Source organism: Bos taurus, chromosome 6 (genome assembly GCF_002263795.3).
Source record: "Bos taurus isolate L1 Dominette 01449 registration number 42190680 breed Hereford chromosome 6, ARS-UCD2.0, whole genome shotgun sequence".
Taxonomy (NCBI): Eukaryota; Metazoa; Chordata; class Mammalia; order Artiodactyla; family Bovidae; genus Bos; species Bos taurus.
In genome coordinates this window covers 114203974-114223250 of record NC_037333.1, presented here as the reverse complement: position 1 = coordinate 114223250, position 19277 = coordinate 114203974, and the positions used below count along the sequence as shown (strand labels likewise).

The 19277-nt window shown below is 50.5% G+C and overlaps 1 protein-coding gene across 4 annotated transcripts in view; it reads left to right on the top strand.

Annotated features, from left to right (window-relative positions):
- The window catches only part of AFAP1 (actin filament associated protein 1), a 149670-nt gene that overhangs the window by 60566 nt on the left and 69827 nt on the right, over positions 1-19277 (top strand). For all 4 annotated transcript variants that reach the window (NM_001206044.2, XM_024993299.2, XM_059887569.1 and 1 more), the window contains 2 exons: positions 9039-9147; positions 17348-17559. In NM_001206044.2, the coding sequence (NP_001192973.1) occupies positions 9039-9147; positions 17348-17559 (321 nt within the window). The remainder of the gene's footprint in view (positions 1-9038; positions 9148-17347; positions 17560-19277) is intronic.

The following is a 19277-nucleotide window of genomic DNA, read 5'->3' as shown; positions in this document are numbered from 1 at the left end:
ATTCTGTAAACTGCATTTGGTGAGTTGGCTTCTGTCCAGTGGGTCATGTGCTGTTGGCACGTTGACTTCCAGGAGATTTGGCTGGTGGGAGAGTAGAGATGCGGTGGGTAGGAGTCTATGCCAGGCAGAGAGCGTATCATAAATTAAAGCACAAGCCCAAGAAAGACCCCGAAAGACTGAAGCCTGCAGACCCCTCTGTGTGGGTTTGGGTGGCTCGTCTGTGGGTGAGGCTGGAACACACTGAGGCGGGGGTTAAACCTCGAGGGGCCGTGGGCCTGCCTGCAGAGCAGATCGGACCATCCTTAGAGCAGCTCTAAGTGACCAAGGGGGGTTTGTTTCTAACGTAAGACTTAGGGTGCTCCAACCTGGTGTTATTTCATTCATTTGAGCCATAGTTGCATTTTCAACTCTTTTAAAAATGGCACGTATCAAAGGAATACTGCCTTTTATCACAGCTCTGTGTGTTCTGATCTCTGAGAAATGAGTCCTTTTCTCTTTTTAGCCCTTTTAGTGTTGAACATCGCTTTTTGCAATTGTTACTGTCTCTTGATGTCCTTTTTTCCTGGACACTCGAGAGGCTGGGCAGGCAGGCGGGGTCACATTGACCACTTTTCTGAGCACACTGAGCATCCCATCACCCCCCATTTCAGGCCTGACAGGCCCATAACTGAGGGCCCTCACCTGGCTCTGTGAGGCCCTCTTGGGCATCAGCGCTCCTCTTTGGTTGGCTGACACCTAAGTGGGCACCACCCTCCCCAACAGGATGTGGCAGAGACCAGATGGGCCTCTATGCCCCACAGCTGGTGAATTACACTCAGGTGATAGAAGTGAAAGGGAGGGGAGGGCGGGATCCAGTGGGCCTCTGAAATTTATCCATCTGGGGTAATTGCAGCTTCGTGCCCATCGATCAGCAGTGCCTCCTTTGGCATTTTTCTGATTGCACTAGATTTTCACCTTCTGAAGACGGTGTGTGTTCTTCTCCTTGTGTTCCTCACGTTGCAAAGCAGAAAACGCCGGGACGACCGCTCAAGGTCAGGGCCGCATCAAAAAGCCCGCCTTGTCACGCTGATTACCCTTCTATACAGGAAGGGAGCAGTGCACGTTTCTGTTTTGCCCTTAGAGTCAACACGGCTGCAGCCCAGGGTCCCTGGATGAGCCGGCGACCCCTTCAGTGTGGCCTGTAGGTCAGGCGGTGGGAGTGTGGGTGTGTGCTCTTCGAATTCAGATCTGCTCTCAACCCTTGAGGTCACAGGGTGGGGTGCAGTGTCTTTACAGCCCCTCCAGCTCCCTTGCTCTCCGGGGGGCACTGGAGCAAGCCAAAGTATGCATATGCATCATGAAAACATTTCTGGGAAGGGCTGCGCTTTTCAGCAGATTCTGGGTTTTGTTTCACACTGAGAGCTGTGCAGCTGTCAAAGGCCTGGTCCTTAGTTAGCACGCAGCCGGTGCAGAGGGAGCATTTGTGAAGGCGGCCGGGTCGTCCGGAAATGGGTCCCATCTGTGTTGACATTGGCCGCCCAGCCCTCCAGCCGGGGCTGATACAGACCACTGGGGATTGTGCTTCCTGCCCTCTCCTCCTCCGCTCCAGAGTAGCAGGGGATCCTCGGACAGGGAGACCTCACACCTCCCTGCTGAGCGAGGAGAGCAGGCACGCTCCTCTGGGGGCTGCAGACGATACGGATGATACCTCATCAAGGCATTTTCCAGAAATGTTTTTATTTGCTCACTTGAGTGGTCACTCCAATGTTCCTGCCTGGAGAAGTCCACGGACAGAAGAGCCTGCTGGACTACAGCCCATGGGGTCGCAAAGAGTCGGACGCGACTGAGTGACTACATGGTACTTAGATGGGAGTGTGTGTGTGTGCGCTCACTTGTGTCTGACGTGTTGTGACCCCATGAATTGTAGCCCACCAGACTCCTCTGTCCATGGGATTTCCCAAGCAAGAATACTGGAGTGAATTGAAAGAGACACATGTACCCCAGTGTTCACTGCAGCGCTGTTTACAATAGCTAGGACATGGAAGCAACCTGGATGTCCATCGGCAGGTGAATGGATAAGAAAGCTGTGGCACATATACACAGTGGAGTATTACTCAACTATAAAAAAAAGAACGCATCTGAGTCAGTTCTAGTGAGGTAGATGAAACTGGAGCCTATTATACAGAGTGAAGTAAGCCAGAAAGAGAAACACCAATACAGTATGCTGCTGCTGCATCGTTCAGTCTTGTCCAACTCTGTGCGACCCCATAGACGGCAGCCCACCTGGCTCCCCCATCCCTGGGATTCTCCAGGCAAGAACACTGGAGTGCGTTGCCATTGCCTTCTCCAATGCATGGAAATGAAAAGTGAAAGTGAAGTCACTTAGTCGTGTCCGACTCTTAGCGACCCCATGGACTGCAGCCTACCAGGCTCCTCTGTCCACGGGAGTTTCCAGGCAAGAGTACTGGAGTGGGGTGCCATTGCCTTCTCCCCAGTACAGTATATTAACGCATATATATGGAATTTAGAAATATGGTGATGACAACCCTGTATTCAAGACAGCAAAAGAGACACAGATGTAAAGAACAGACTTTTGGACTATGTGGGAGAAGGCGAGGGTGGGACAATGTAGGAGAACAGCATTGAAACGTGTATATTACCATACATAAACTAGGTGATGCCTGCAAATTCGATGCATGAAGCAGGACACCCAAGGCTGGTGCTCTGAGACAACCCAGAGGGATGGGGTGGAGAGGGAGGTGGGAGGGGGCATCAGGATGGGGGGACACATGTGCACTCATGGCTGATTCATGTCGATATATGGCAAAACCCACAATATTGTAAAGTAGTTAGCCTCCAATTAAAAAAAAAAATGACTACTGGAGTGAGTTGCCATTTCCACCTCCAGGGGATCTTCTTGACCCAGGGATTGAACCCGCATTGACAGGTGGATTCTTTACCACTGAGCCACTGGGAAAGCCCCATTTAGATTGGGTAGAAGATAGCAATTTAGTGTTTTGATGTCTTTAGGCCAGACCCTGTGTAAATATAATGACTTATTATACCAACAGGTAATAGGTCATTTTTTTTTTATTATGGTAAAACATATGTAACACAGACTTTATCATTTCAATCATTGGTCAGTGTCCCATTTAGTGGTGTGAGAGTTTATTTTCTTGGGCTCCAAAATCACTGCCGATGGTGACTGCAGCCATGAAATTAAAAGACACTTCCTCCTAGGAAGAAAAGCTATGACCAACCTAGACAGCATATTAAAAAGCAGAGACATTACTTTGTCGACAAAGGTCTGTCTAGTCAAAGCTATGGTTTTTCCAGTAGTCGTGTATGGATGTGAGAATTGGGCTGTAAAGAAAGCTAAGCGCTGAAGAATTGATGCTTTTGAACTGTGGTGTTGGAGAAGACTCTTGAGAGTCCCTTGGACTGCAAGGACATCCAACCAGTCCATCCTAAAGGAGATCAGTCTTGAATATTCATTGGAAGGACTGATGCTGAAGCTGAAACTCCAGTACTTTGGCCACCTGATGTGAAGAACTGACTCATTGAAAAAGACTCTGATACTGGGAAAGATTGAAGGCAGGAGGCGAAGAGGGTGAAAGAGGATGAGATGGTTGGATGGCATCACCGACTTGATGGACATGAGTTTGAGCAAGCTCCGGGAGTTGGTGATGGACAGGGAAGCCTGGCGTGCTGCAGTCCATGGGGTCACAAAGAGTCAGACACGACTGAGTGACTGAACTGAACTGAGTTCAGTCGTGTAAAGTCCATACATATTGTCGTGCAGCCCTTAACATGATCTGTCTCCAGAACTTTTCATCTTTCCAGACTGAAAGCCTGTCCCCAGTGAACAGGGCTCCCCACCCCAGCCCCAGGAGCCAGCATGCTACTTCCTGTCTCTCGGAACCCAGTGAACAGGGCTCCCCCCCCAGCCCCAGGAGCCAGCATGCTACTTCCTGTCTCTCGGAACCCAGTGAAAAGGGCTCCCCCCCCAGCCCCAGGAGCCGGCATGCTACTTCCTGTCTCTCGGAAACTGAGGTTTTGGTCCCAGCCCCTACCACCTGGCTGGATGGCATTTCGTCCTTCCTAAAGTACTTTCATAGCAACTTCGTTTTCTGTGTTTGACAGATGGGATCATGAGATTCTTTGAGATTATTATGACAAAAGTAGTTATTTTACCAGTTGCAGAGTGGAGACTAAGCCTGAGATTTAAAACACAATCATTTAATTCCCAGGGAAGTCAGATGTGATCCTTCTGGTGGATGTGACCCATCCCGTTTCTTTTCTCCTTGTCTCTTGAAAACCTCAGAGTTTGGCGTTGCGTCTCATCCCTACGGCATCTTCATCATGGACCTGTCCCGTGTCCTGTTGGCATGGCCGGAGGACTCTCCCCCCTCCCTGCCTCCTGGTGGAGGAGGAGCGGATGAGAAAGAGGCTTCACGGCCTCTCATTCAGAGTTGTGTGTAAATAAAACTTGAGAAAATACACATGGATGATTTCCCAGTGTTTTCTCAAGTGCTCTTGGAATGCAAATTAAATAGTGATCAGAAGGGAATGGGTTGTCATTTGGATAAAAAAAAAACTTACTTTACCAAGAAGAGTACCTGCTCAAAATTCTTATTTAAAAAAAATTTTAAATTTTTTTGGCTCTGCTGAGCAGCACACAGGACCGTAGTTCCCTGAGCAGGGATTGAACCCATGCCTCCTGTAGTGGCAGCATGGAGTCTTAACCACTGGATCACTAGGGAAGGCCCATACTCGAAATTCTTGACGTTGGTGTTGAAACCACGTTTTGCAGTTTAGACCTTAAACTTTTGTTCCCTGTTGACAGTCATGAAGCTTAGCTGATGCTGTCAGGGGTGCTGTCCTCGTGCCGGCGGAAAAGGGTTTTGCCAATGCATGGCTCTAGCGTGGGCCCTCTTCTCTTCTGTCAGATCCTATCTTTCGGCTGCTACTGAAGAGTCCACCTGCCAATACAAGAGATGCAGGAGACACGAGTTCAGTTCCTGGGTCAGGAAGATCCCCTGGAGAAGGAAGTAGCAACCTCTCCCAGGATTCTTGCCTGGGAAATCCCACAGACAGAGGAGCCTGGCGGGCTACAGCCCACGCGGGGGTCACAAAGAGTCGGATACACTGAGCCTGCACAAACTTGCACACTTGTTCTTCCTAACGTGTGTGTGCTGGGCCCATCACACAACTTCACTTAGGATTTTAATCACCGTAACCAGAAAGACAGAATCTGGACGTACCCCTGTGTGTATAGAATTAAAGTCAGAGAGAGATTCCACATTCTCGGCTGGGGTTTTTCTCTGCTGAAGTCAGGTCTTCTGGTTCACTGGCCTGTCTGGTACAAGGGCCTGAGTGATAAATTGGGGCTGGTGGAGGGGAATGTGGTGGGGCGGGAAAGTGCAGTAGGGGAGAGAGGGGAGCGGAGGAGTGGGAGTGGAGACAGAGGCAGTGCCGATGCGTCTTCCTCCCGAGGGGACGAGAGGGCAGATCCCACGGAGCTGCAGGGGCTGGACGCCTCGGGTTGCGCCCAGCAACCTTGAAGGCTGGCTGCTTTCCCTGCATCTTACATGGCTCGGCCACCGCAGTGAAAGGTGCCTGGGCCTCGGTCCTGACACAGGGATGCATTCTCACTGCCGCAGTGCCCACCCAGCTGGCTCCTCCTTCTCCACGAAGCAGCTCGGCCATACCAGGGACGCTGGGCAGCGTCTATCATCCCCTGAGCCTCAGTTTCCTTGTTTCCAAAATTATATTGAAAACACTAACCTCTCAGAGTTGTCTTCTGGACAAGAAAAAAGATACAGAAAGTCTTCCAGAACAGCGTGTGGCACACAGAAGGCAGTCTGTGAATAGAAGTTAATATTGTTATTTTGCTGAAATAATAGCAAAATAATCATTGTATTTGTGCCATCTTGTCATTCAGTCGCTCAGTCGTGGCCAACTCTTTGCGACCCCATGGACTGCGTGCAGCACACCAGCCTTCCCTGTCCTTCACCATCTCCTGGAGCTTGCTCCAACTCATCTCCGTCGAGTCGATGATGCCATCCAGTGATCTCATCCTCTGTCCCCCCTTCTCCTGCTCTCAGTCTTTCCCAGCATCGGGACTTTTTCCAGTGAGTTGGCTCTTCACACCAGGTGGCCAAAGTATTGGAGCTTCAGCTTCAGCATCAGTCCTTCCAGGGCATATTCAGGGTTGATCTCCTTTAGGATGGGCTGGCTTCCTCTCCTTGCGGTCCAAGGGCCTCTCAGGAGTCTCCTCCAGCAAGTCCAGTGACTTCTGACCTACCGGAAGGATCTGAAGGAAGCCTTCCCTTTGAAGGCAGTGGCGCTAAACCGTGGTCCTCGTCTTCTCTGTCTCTTCCCGCATCTGCCCTGTAACAAACCGTCACCTCTGCCCGTGTCTGTAACCCCTGAGGCAGAAGTTCAAGAACCAGTGGCATTTGGGGGTGGAGCTTGAGATCCTCTTTGGAGAGGCAGGGTGCTTCTCTAGAAATATTATTTTTTGAGGTGTGTGATTTCAAAATGCACGTTTGTGTTTTTTTTTCTTTTTAAAACAATAGTATACAGAAAATTCAATGGACTTCCCTGGCCAGCCCGTGGTTATAAGACTGTGCACTTCCAATGCAGGGGTCACGGGTTCAGTTCCTGGTCAGAGAACTACGCAAGGTACTGCTTAAAAAACAAAAGCAAGCAAGCAAACAAATAGAAAAACCCCAAAGAAAATTCAAGCTCTACAGATGTGCGTGAAACAGCCGTAACCTTGTGTTAGCATTTTGGGGAGTGACCCGTCTTAGTGTAGAGGTCCGCATAAGCACAGCTCCGACAGGCTAACAGGCACCTATTTTCTTTCATGTAACAGCGTCCAGTAGAGACTTTTCAAGTAAATGACTGCGGACGTGCACCGTCTTCCTTTTAAATGGCTGCGCGTGGCTGTGTTGGAACACCTGAACAGTCTCATCTCAAGGAATATTTTGATTGCTTTTAAATTTGGAGGGGAAGAAAAACACAATTGAAAAAAAAAATTTGGAGGGAAAAACTTGTATTGAACATCCTTATATGTTTTTGCTCATGTGACCAGTTGACCTTCTTAGCATGCATTTCTAGAAGTAGAATCGTGGATTTAGGGGCATATGTGCGGAGAGCTTGTGTGGAGTGCACACCAGCAGGGTCTGAGAGTCCTCTGAGAAGTCTCATTAGCTGAGTGCCGGCTCCTACCTCACGCACCTTAGCAGCCCTGGAAAGGAGTGTGCTGTGCTAATTGATGAGTGTGTGTTTGATTCAGCCATTGGTAATGCTTTCCCAGAACATGAATAATTCCACTGTTTCAACACACTAAGAGGAAGCTGAAGCATTCTCATTTCATTAATAAAAACACTCAGGGACTCAAACAGCCATCTACCAAAAGCACCGAGTGGAGATTTTTAACCCTGGTGTGGACTTCTGTTCTGACCTCGCCCAGGGAGGATCGGGTATCAGGTTCCACTGTCAGCACCGCCCCTCAGGGGGACCTGGATGTGCTCCAGCATGAGAGCCCAGGGTGACGGCTGGTGGGCAGCAGCCTGGGGAGGGGAGTGCAGGGGGACCAGGGCCGGGACGCTGCCTTCAAGGACGGGGCAGGGTGCTGTGCGGATGACCTGGAGTGAATTATCTCTCTTCATCTCCGAGAGGAAGGAGTGGGTTGAGCCCACAGTGGCGATTAGTCATTCGCAAAGGACTTCTTGGCTTCAGGCTTGAGTTACAGGGGGAAAAAAAAAAGGTGGAGTTTCGTGTTCTATGGGTCATTGTTCTCCTTGGAAGCTGAACTTGGTTGCCCTTCAGTTTGGGGCCTCTGTTCTCCTCCATTCCCAGTGACATCTTTCCTGTTTGTTTATAGGATATGGGTGGTGTGAACTAGTTGGGAAAGGGGAAGAGAGTGAATATGAATCTGAAAAAGGTCACTGCTGGGCAGACCCGGGCTTGAAGACCCCAGCTTGTCACGAAGCAGCGTCTGATTTTCAGCAGATGTTTGTAGACGCTGCGCCTCCCTCTCGGTGTCTGTGAAACGTAAGGCGATGTAGTGCTGGCCTTGCAGGGCCCCTGCACGGATGGCCGATGCAGCATATAACCAGGGCCGCGGCTGCTCGGGGACAGCAGGTGTTCTGTGTGTTGAATTTCCAGCCCTTCTGTCTCTGTTGTCCTGAGGTCCAGGAGGGAGGGATGGAACCAGCAGATCCTACACGTGTTCATGGGAGGAAGAGCTGGGTCTGCTTTAGTGTCACCAGGCACGTTTGAGAGACCGGTGCGTCAGCTGGTCTAGCTAGAATTTGGATGGGCCTGAGCCTGCCAGCTTTCCACGTTGTGAAGTTACGGCTTCGAAAGCAGGCTGTCTGACTCGGAGTCTGTCAAGGAACTGCGATGGGACTGGGTTGAGTGGTGAGCAGATACCTTCTCCAGAGAATAACGTGCAGTTTCTTTTAGAGCTGGCTTCTGGGTGATTTCCTCTTCCCTTGCTTTGTGAGTTAGCCTGACACACAGGAGGGGTTTGGTGAGATAGAGGGCACACATGCTCACCTCTTCAGTTGCCACGTAACGAGCACTGCTCTGAGATGCGCATGGGCGATCTGAACCGTCTCTGTGCCCCCCAGGGGTCTCCGGTGTGGGTGGTCCTAGGAGGAGGAAGTCAGCCTGGGGACCTGGGCCAGTCAGTGGTGTGGGGTGGGCCGTTGGGTGGAGGGGAGGAGAGATACCCGTCTCTGCTCTGGGGAGGGCTCTGCAAGGGCCAGTGACTGCAGCCTCTGCCTGAGTTTGTGTCTGGTGGTGGCTGGCGAGTGGCATCAATTGAGCGGCGTGGCCAGGGCCAGGCAGAAGGTGGTCGTGGGCAAGTGAGCAGTGGAGACCCCGCCAGAAGCCTAACTTGGGAAACTCTTTGTAGGATGATGTTATTTTTCGGTGGAGACATTACAGAGGAAAGAGGAATGTGCCCGCGGACGCCTGTTAGGTCAAACTCCAGAATTCTCTTCTAATTCTGGTGCTCTGTTGTTTTTCCTCCCTTCGCTCAGCCACCCGACAATGGGCCGCCACCGCTCCCAACGTCCTCTCTCCCGGAAGGCTACTACGAGGAGGCCGTGCCCCTGAGTCCCGGGAAAGCTCCGGAGTACATCACCTCAAGTGAGTGCCTCCTGTTCGGCCGGGCTGTTAGGGAGCCCCCCGTTTCCTGGGATAAAGGGGAGTTGGAGCATACCCAGCAGCATGGAAGTTTAGAGTCAGGAGATCCTGAACCCAAGGGAGGGAGTATAGGAAGGGCTTTGAGAAGTCTAAGGTGTCCTCCACATACCTTGTGTAATTTCAGAGGGGTTGTCCTTTTTTGTGACTCAAAATTAGTGAAATCCCGTTGCCATGGGAACATGTCTCAGCTAGTGAAATGTGTTCCCTTTGGTCAGAAGAGGGTGGCCTTTTGAGGCATGTGCCTGTGGGGTCCCCGCCAGCTTGACCAGGGCGCATCCCTTGGAGGCTGCATTCATGGTGCCGCCAGGAGGGCATGTCTACAAGATACATACAAAACAAGCAGACGTCTCATAGCTGTTTGTTTCGTTTTTAAATTTATTTCTTATTCAAGTATGGTCAAATTACAGTGCTGTGTTAACTGCTGCTATACAGCGAAGTGACTCCGTTATGTCCTTTTTCATATTCTTTCCTGTTAGGGTTTATCACAGGATACTGGGTAGAGTTCCCTGCGCTGTGCAGTAGGACCTTGCTGTTTATCTTTTCTCTATAAGCAGTTTGCATCTGCTAACCCCAAGCTCCCAATGCAGCCCTCTCCCACCCCCACCCCTTGGCCACCAGCAGCCTGTTCTCTGAGCCCCTGTTCTCTGAGCCCCTGTTCTCTGAGCCCCTGTTCTCTGAGCCCCTGCTTCTGTTGCTGCTTCACCGAGAGGTTTGTTTGTGCCACCTTCTACCTTCCACATGCAAGTGACATCGCGTGGCCTTCGTGCTCCTCTGTCTGACTTACTGCGCTGAGCAGGGTGATCTCTGTGTCCGCCCATGCTGCTGTGAATACTGTCATTTTGTGCCTTTCATGGCTGAGTAGTGTTCCATTGAGGATGTGCTGCAGCTTCTTTGTCCACTCACCTGTTGACCGACATTCAGGTTGTTTCCTGTGTCTTTTCTTTTCCTTCATTCATACAGGTTTTACCAGAATGTTTTTGCCTAAGTTAGGGCTATCACGACACGGCTGTTCTCTTCCTGCTGGGGACTCAGAAGTGCCCCTTTATTGGCAGCCAACTTTCACATTCACAGAAAGAAGGACATGCTGGCATTGAACACCTTTTTGGAGTGATGTCTAGAGTTTGTTTCTAGAGCTTTGGCTTTATTTCTCCCCCTCATACTCTGGAGTCTGTATAGTCAAAGCTATGGTTTTTCCAGTAGTCATGTATGGATGTGAGATTCAAATCATAAAGGAGACTGAGCACCAAAGAATTGATGCTTTTGAACTGTGGTGTTGGAGAAGACTCTTGAGAGTCCCTTGGACAGCAAGGAGATCAAACCAGTCCATCCTAAAGGAAATCAGTCCTGGATATTCATTGGAAGAACTGATGCTGAAGCTCTAATACTTTGGTGAAGAAGTGACTCATTGGAAGAGACCCTGATGCTGGGAAAGATTGAACGCAGGAGAAGGGGACAACAGAGGATGAGATGGTTGGATGGCATCATCGACTCAACGGACAAGAGCTTGAGTAAGCTCCGGGAGTTGGTGAAGGACAGGGAAGCCTGGCGCTACAGTCCATGGAGTGCAAAGAGTCGGACACAACTGAGCGACCGAACAACAACAAAAAGTGCCCTGGCGGCAGCGTGCGTCACCTCGTAATGAGGCAGATGTGCCTCTCCGAGTGTGCTGACTTAGGGAACCCGACTTGCCTTCCCCATAAACGTGGATAAAATGGGAGTGAAAGAGTATTAACTCGTATCATAGAGAGACTCCCCATGCCTGTCACCCCACTTCCACTGTTTTCAGACATGTTCTCCTTCATCCTCACCATCTGTCTGCCACCGGAAGTCTCTGCTTCATGCAGACTTGGGCTTTGCCATCGTTCTCTCCCCTGGCAGCGCGCAAGCAGAGCCATTAGAGCAAAGCGGAATCTAGCTTGCTTGTTAGCAGGAGATCCCCTTGGGATGTTTTGTGAACACGAAGAGAGACACGCAGAAGCCAGGCGGGCTGGACTCCAAGGCCCAGGGGCCTTTCCCACTCACTCACGCCTGCTCTCTCTGGAAACTTCCTACAAAGGCTCAGCCCAGCATCAGAAGGTCCTCATTGTTCTGAATGAGGTCTGAGTGAGAGAAGGGATTGTTCTGATGAGAGGGCTGTGAAATCTTGGGTCTTGAGATCTGGAGATTAAATATTTTAGAACCATTTGGCAAAAATGCATTTAAATCATTTCTTAAGCATCAACTGCCTCAGGAGATAGTAAATTAAGTAGAAAACACACAAAAGTTAAATGGCTTGTTCATTGGATCCCTTTCTTTCTGAGAGCAGAGAATAAAGAACAAAAACATCTTGATGAGGGTATTTCCCAGCTCTGGGGACATTTGGTCCCAGCTGTCTCCCGCCTCCACTCCCCCTTCCTCCAACATGCTTTCAAGACTAGAAATTGATAGTCTTTTTGTTTTACCTGTGGGAGCCTGTGGTTATTTTCAGTCCAAGAATCCCCACCTGACTGGTGTGTCATGTCCTGAGTTGCTGACGGTCAGGCCCCTTGGGTTGAGCTAATTCCAAGGAAACAGTCATGGAAGGACTGCTGCTTGGGGAGACAGCGGGTCAGAAGAGCTCACACACTGGGCTTCTGAACCCAAGCATCTGTGGCTGAACCTTGGCTGCAGGCGGGGACGCCTCCCAGTGGACCCGTGGCAGGGGGCTGAGTCCGGGTCTGGCCAGGGTCACACACCCCTCACTTATTGTGGACTTGGGGAAACTTTGTTGAGCTCTATGTCATGTCCGGTTTGTCTGAGAAGCAGGACCGTGATGAGTGTTGTAGAGTGAGGGGTGTGTGGTAGACACGAGACCCTGTGCACTTGTGGGAACCTGGGAAGACGAGTGTTATAGGGCCAGCTGTCATCAAGGAGAGCTGGGCACAGCCTGGGGGCAAGGAAGGTTGCTGGAAACCTCCTCTGCCTCTCACCTCCCCACACAGGAGCCCTGCATGAGAGGCTGGACCATGGCTCCACAGAGCTGCATGCCTAGCAGTCTCTTGACCTGCCCGTGTACTGGCAGCCGCTTCCTGTTTGCCTTCCAGGTCATTCACAAACTTCCCGTGTGGCCAGTCCTAACCTAGAGGCATCCAGGGAAGGGAATTTAGGGGAATGCTGAGTTGATACAGTGTGAAAAGCACCACTGTTGGTCTTGGCTTGGTTTGTTATCCACACACCTCTCTTTACCATGGTGAATTTCCAAACAAAGACAGGAGCAGAGTCATGGTTCAGTCTAACACAATTCAGCTGCGGCCAGAAACTCCCCAACTCCCCCAGAGGATAGTGTCCTCTGTCCACTTTGGGTGACACTGTTCTCTCATAGCCAAGTCACGCTCTCCCCCTTGAGTGACTGTAACTGTTGGGCCTGATGGAGCCCGATGGAGGTGATGGAGCTGGATGGAGGTGATGGAGCCTGATGGGGATGATGTAACCCGATGGAGGATGATGGAGCCAGATGGAGGTGATGGAGATGTGGAGCTGGATGGAGTGATGGAACCTGATGGAGGTGATGGAGCAGAGATGATGGAGCCTGATGGAGATGATGGAGCCAGATGGGATGGAACCAGATGGGGATGATGGAGCCGGATGGGGATGATGGAGATGATGGAGCCCGATGGGGATGATGGAGATGATGGAGCCGGATGGGGATGATGGAGCCCGATAGAGAGGCACCTTCTCTGGTGTGATTGTGCATGCTCCTTGGTGGGTGGGATGACCCAGAGCCCAAGTGGGGCAACTTCGGTTGGTGGGAATGTGATCAAACTTTTAGACTCTCCTGGGGGTATTGGAGAGATAAAGCCATTTCCTGAAAATGATCGGGTTCTCATTGTCTTCAAAATCCCCCCTGGGAGAGCGTGCCAAAGGCTTCTGTGTCATTGTCTGAAACGGGTGAGCCGAGAAGTGGAAGCACCTCAAGGTGGCACGGGAGAGTCACTCCAGGGCCTGGGCCTCATGTGATGTGGGGCTGCTGAAGGAGGCAGTGGGAGGCTGTCCCCCCACATGTGGAAGGAGAGCTGGACTCAGTGGCAGAGGTGTGGACACATCATTGGTGACTCTCTGCCCTCCTGCCCAACTGCATGTCTGTCTTCACTTGGCACAGGGTCCTCATTACCTCCTCACCAAATCATAAATTCCAGCGCCAACAGTGGACTCCTTGATGTCCTGTTCCAGCCTCCAGGAGGTACCCTGGGCTCTGCTGGGAGACCGCCCAAGGGACTGATGTGTTGTCCTGCGTGCTCAGACTCTTAGTCCCAACTGCTTGGTTTGTGAAGTTGGCTGACATTCTTCTAGCATGATTCCGTCTGTCCTGCTCTCTCAGCAGAAGGCGGGTCATGAACTCACTGTCTTTTCAGTGAGTGGACCTCAACCTGTGGACCTCAAACCATCCTCCCCTTGATGCAAAGGGTGGCCAGGGCATGGTCTGCTCTTTCAGTTCATAATCAGAATCAGCCAAAACCGTCTTCCTTCGTCAGGATGTGGTCTTGGGTGAGTCACCTGCTCTGCCGGCATCACCCTTCCCTCCCTCTGAGATAAGGACACAACTGTGCACCCACGTCCGGGCGGCTGAGAGGACCAGCGAGGCAGGGCGTGTGCCTGCGGAGCCAGCCTCCTCTTCTCACAGCTTTATCCCACAGTGTGCAAGTATAAATATAAAAAGTACTGCCTGGGGGCTTCCCTGGTGGCTCAGTGGTAAAGAACCCTCCTGCCAATGCAGGAGACACGGGTTTAATCTCTGATCCAGGAAGATCCCACGTCCCACGGAGCATCTAAGCCAGTGCTCCACGACTACTGAAGCCCGTGCACCCTAGAGCCCGTGCTCCTCAACAAGAGAAGCCTCCGCAGTGAGAAGCCTGCTCGCCACAGCTAGAGAAAAGCCTGCACAGCATCAAAGACCCAACATGGCCAAAAATAAATCAATAAAATTTTTTAGCAAAAAACACTGCCTGACACATTGGAAGTGCTCATTGAATATTTGTTGCCTGAATGAAATGAAATCTCCCCATTGCTGGTTGATCTAGCCCTTCATTCTCCTGTTGACTTGTTCACTCAGTGTTTACTGAATTTGATATTCTAGAAAGTGAGTTAAGCACTGAGGGGTTCATGGCCCCACAAGCGGCCATGAGCATGGTCTTTCTAGGATAAAACAGGACTTGATCTGCTGCCCGACTGAAATCTGTCAGCAAGCCTTGGACCGTGGAGTAGCTCGTGGTCTTTCACAGGTTCATGCTTTCTTCCCTGGGCCCTATGTTCCAGCCACACTAAAATTAAAAAAAAAAAAAACCTTTTATTATGAAATACATTTGTCAAAAAGTGCATAAAATATGAATTTATGCTTAATGGCTTTCCATAGAATGGAACACCTAAGTGTCACCACCAGGTCAAGAAGAGAGCATTGTCAGCCCCGGAAGCCCCCGCTTCCTCTTGAGAGCCTCCTCCCCGCAAGGGTCGGCCCGGCTTGGCTTCGGTGACAGTGACGTAAATTCTGTTGAAAAGCACATGCCTCGCCGCTGTTCGCACAGTGTTCTATATTTTTCTTTGCGTTTGCAAGTCGTGCTCCTTCTCCTAGACTCTCCTGTCTGGTCGGCGCCATCTCGTCAGCAGTGGAGGCCGATGGCTTTGTCCAGCCTTCCCTGTGTGCCGCGTGAGTGGCCCTCTGGTTGCCTGCCTGTCTGAGTACTCGAAGTGTGGATCTGGAGACCAGTTTTATTTAACTTGAGTTAGAATTTGAATTTAAATGGCCACCGTGGCTGCCATGTGAACAGGGGCTGTTGGGTAGATGTAGACGGTGGCATGTGGGGAGGCGGTGAGTGTGCACTTGCACATGTGTGTGTGTTACTGTGGGGGAAGGGGTGCAGAGAAGGAGGAGAAAGGCCTTGACTCAAGCAGCACGGGAGGGGAGCCTGGACTCTTCTCTCCACAGTGGTCTGTAACCTGGATCCTTCAGGCGCTCGAATCCCCCAGCCCCACACGTCTCTTGGCAGAGCATCCTTCCCACCATCACGACAGACACCTCTTAACTGTCACCCTGGCTTTAGCCCACTCTCCCTGCCATTGCCAGAGTTACCTCTAGGGTGAGTCACCCTAGTCTCTTCCATAAAAGTCTCCCCTGACTTCTTTATTAGGATTTAAAAGTTAAACCATCAATCACTGTATTCCCCGCCTCCCTTATTAAATAATTCTTTGCGAGAAAGTTAACATACACGCATGTCTCCTGATTACAGATTACAGTCCATTTCCAGCGAGTTCTGTTCTTAGAGGGTCAGCCAGTTCTTATGCATCCAGTTGCTTCGGCCACAGATTCTCCTAATCCGTCCTTCATTCCTCATTGAGGTGTTCGCTCCTCACATGTATTATGGAAAACGAGTGTATTTCAGATGTGGGTTGAGGGAATGCTGAGCTGAATCACACTACCTCCAGCATCTTTCGAGCCAGCAGGGCTGAAGCGATCGAGATCACTGGCAGTCACTAGTGTTGCTTCATCGTTTTTAAGATGCCTTCCATCCTTCTGAGGGCTCTGCATTTAAGTTGATCTAACAGTCCTCCGGATGACGATGGCAGCATCCACTCAATGGACATGAGTTTGAGCCACCTCTGGGAGATTATGAACGACGGGAGTGTGACGTGCTCCACTTCGTGGGGTTGCAAAGAGTCGGACTAAGCGACTGAACAACAAACAATTTCTCCCTTCTGCACATATGTATCACTTGCTCTGTGCCAGGCCCTTTGCGAAGCACTGGGACAGTCACATCCAGCAAGGGGGTCTCCCTTCCTGCAGGGGAGACAGCTTGATGCGGGACAGACAGACAGGGGCGACAACACAGCGGCCAAGTTATGTGCTGAGTGGTGTGGAAGCCGAGGGGAGGGTCGTCTCACCTGGCATCTGAGCTCAGGCTGCCGTAACACAATATCACCGACTGGGTGGCAAAACGATCCTTTTCATGTTCTCAGAGTTGTGTAGACTTGAAGCCAAGATCAGGGCTCCAACGTGCTCAGCTTGTGGTGAGCGCTCTCTTCCTGGTGTGCAGCTGGCTGCCTTCTCATCCTCACATGGCAGGGTGAAAGAACTCCAGGTCTCCCTCTTCCTCTTCTCAGTGGATTCGGACCCACTCACATAACCTCGTTTAACCATAATTACCTCCTAAAAGTCCTGTCTCCAAATACAGTAACATTGGGGTTGGAGCTTCAGCACATGAATGTGGGGGGCACCTGTCAGGGCTGGAGATCCAGGGAGGGCTTCATGAGTTAAATCCTAAGTGATGAGCATATACCAAGGCAAGGGTAGGAGATGGAGTGGGATGAATAGGGAGCCTGGGTGAGAGCAGTGTGTGCACAGATCCTGAGGAAGGGAAAACGGGCTCCCATGGGGACCCTGCAGACAACCCAGTATATAAGTGTTGACGCTCTGCAGAGTAGGAGGGGCAGGTGGACATCTGTGACAACCCCCAGGGTGGCCTGACTGAGAGGGGTGGTCTGGGTCTGGATCTTGAACCTTAAGAAGGGTTGGTGTGTGTGGTGATGCCAGGAGGAAGGAAGGCATTGCAGACTTGAAAGAACTTTTAAAAATATATTTACTTACTTGGTTTCCTTGAGTCTTTGGTTGCAGTGCATGGACTCCCAAGTAGCCAAAGGCTCCGGATCACACAGGCTCAGTGGTTATGGTGCACGGGCTTGCTTGCCCCTTGGCATGTGGGATCGTAGTTCCCCAAACAGGGATCACACTCAGGTTTCCTGCATTGGAAGGTGAATTCTAAATCACTGGACCACCAGGGAAGTTCTGAAAGAACCTTCACATCAAGGTGTGGGTGGGACTTTCCTTTGGCAAAACCCATTGTTGAGTAGGGGTCATGGCACCCAGCGAGAATGTGGCGAGGATTTAACAGTGTGGGGCCTGCAGGTGCCGAAGTGGTTTTTATAAATGCAGAATTCTTAGTCACTTCATTTGAAAACTCTTGGGTTGGGTTTCTACTACCCAAGTCTGAGTTATTTTTCCCCTGGTTTTGCCAGTTGATGTTTTCCAAGCACCCTGAATGCCGAAACCCCTCTTCACTTACAAATAAAATGATGGAGCCCATAGGTTGTCCTCAAGATAAGGTTTTTGCTCACTTTTATTTCTCATCTTTGACAGATTATGACTCGGATGCGATGAGTAGCTCTTACGAATCCTACGATGAGGAGGAGGAGGATGGGAAGGGGAAGAAGACGCGGCACCAGTGGCCTTCGGAGGAAGCCTCCATGGACCTGGTGAAGGACGCCAAGATCTGTGCCTTCCTGCTGCGGAAGAAGCGCTTCGGGCAGTGGACCAAGCTACTCTGCGTCATCAAAGACACCAAGCTACTGGTAAAGCCTCGCCACTCGGTTCTCTTGTGTAGAGTCGGTGAGGCGCAGCGGGCCATCTAACCGGGCGGAACCTATACCCGGGCGGCGTTCACACTGGTGGACACAGAGGGAGCTGAAGCGCTGGCCCGTGACCGGCCGTCAGCAAGCCTGGCTGAGGCTCCCGTGCCTTTAACGCCCTTTTCTTGCCAGCTCCCTGAGCACTCAGCGGGCAAAACCATCCCTGCCTCGGGCCAGCGTCTGCGGCTCATGTCAGTGGAAATGCACGCTGCTGGAGCTTGCCAGACATCGCAGGATGGATTTTCTCATTTGTAGTGAGTCAGTGAATTCCTCAAAGCCAGGTCATCGAAGGCGGACAGGCAGGCCAGGCGAGGTCTGGGGGACGGTGCCCAGGAAAGGAAATTCTTTTGGAGAGCTAAAGGCTGACTCTTTTTTCTTTTTTTGTAACTCAGGGAGGCAGACTAGAAAGAGTAAGTAGCAGAGGAGCGGGGGCAGGAGGATGCACACCCTTTGCTGCAGGCGCCAGGCCACCGGGGAGCCTAGAGGGGGAGCCAGAACCTTTGCGTCGCATCCTCTGTCCCTCCTCCCTGCTTCCTTCCCAGCTTCAGAAATCACAGTTGGTTGTTGGCATTAAGAATGTTAGACTCTGCTTTTGTATTTTGTTTTTCCTTCAAATGAACCTTGGGGAATAAACATCACTAAAAATTCTATCATTAAAAGAGAACACGTGAGGGTGTATGGTTCTGTACCTCACTTTTCAGTGGAGCAGATAACCTCCCTTTAAAAAAAACAGTCTCATCTGTGAATTATGGGAATCTTATATTACTAGATTCTTAGGACATAGTATGTTTTTTGATTCATGGTTTTGTAAAAAAAAAAACAAACTTTTTTTTTAAGCAGTGAGAATACATGTTTTTTTCCACATGTGTGGCCTGAATTTCTCCCAAATTTAGACTATGCCAAAAAATGATGATGCCACGGGGGAATTTTAAAGTAAAGAACGAAAGAAAAAAAGATTAAAAAGATTAATATGGTCCGTATTTACAATCTGACATAATGGTTGCAAGATGTGGGTATGTTATATAAACGCTTTAAAAATACACAGTTGGCTCTTGTGTAAAGGGCTTCCCTGGTGGCTTAGCTGATAAACAATCTGTCGGCAATGCAGGAGACCTGGGTTCGATCTCTGGGTTGGGAAGATTCCCTGCAGAAGGGAAAGGCTACCCACTCCTGTATTCTGGCCTGGAGAATTCCAGGGCTGTATGTATAGTCCATGGGGTTGCAAAGAATCAGACACTTGACTGAGCGACTTTCACTTCACTTCTCACGTAAAAGAGGTTTTAGAGCACGCTGTGGGAAGCCTGTGGTTGGGGTAGGGTCAGCACTTGTCAGAGGCACTGAGTCCACCCTTGGCCCAGCCCCAGCCCCAGCCCCTTCCCTTCCTGTCTCTTCCTTCCCTCACTCCTCATCTGCTTCTTTCATCACTTACCAGGTCTCCCATCTTCCAAACCGGGATGATGATACCATTTAGAGTAGCTGTAAATATTTAAGAAGGGATGAATGGAAAGCCATGCAAAAGCACTCTTTGATGAAATGTAGAATCGAAGTTTTGTTATGAAACTTTTTTTCATTCAAAAATGACCTACGATCCAACTGCCCAGATTACTCCTATTGACACTGGAAAAAAAAAAAATTAACAGTGTTAAAAGCAAGTACTCTCT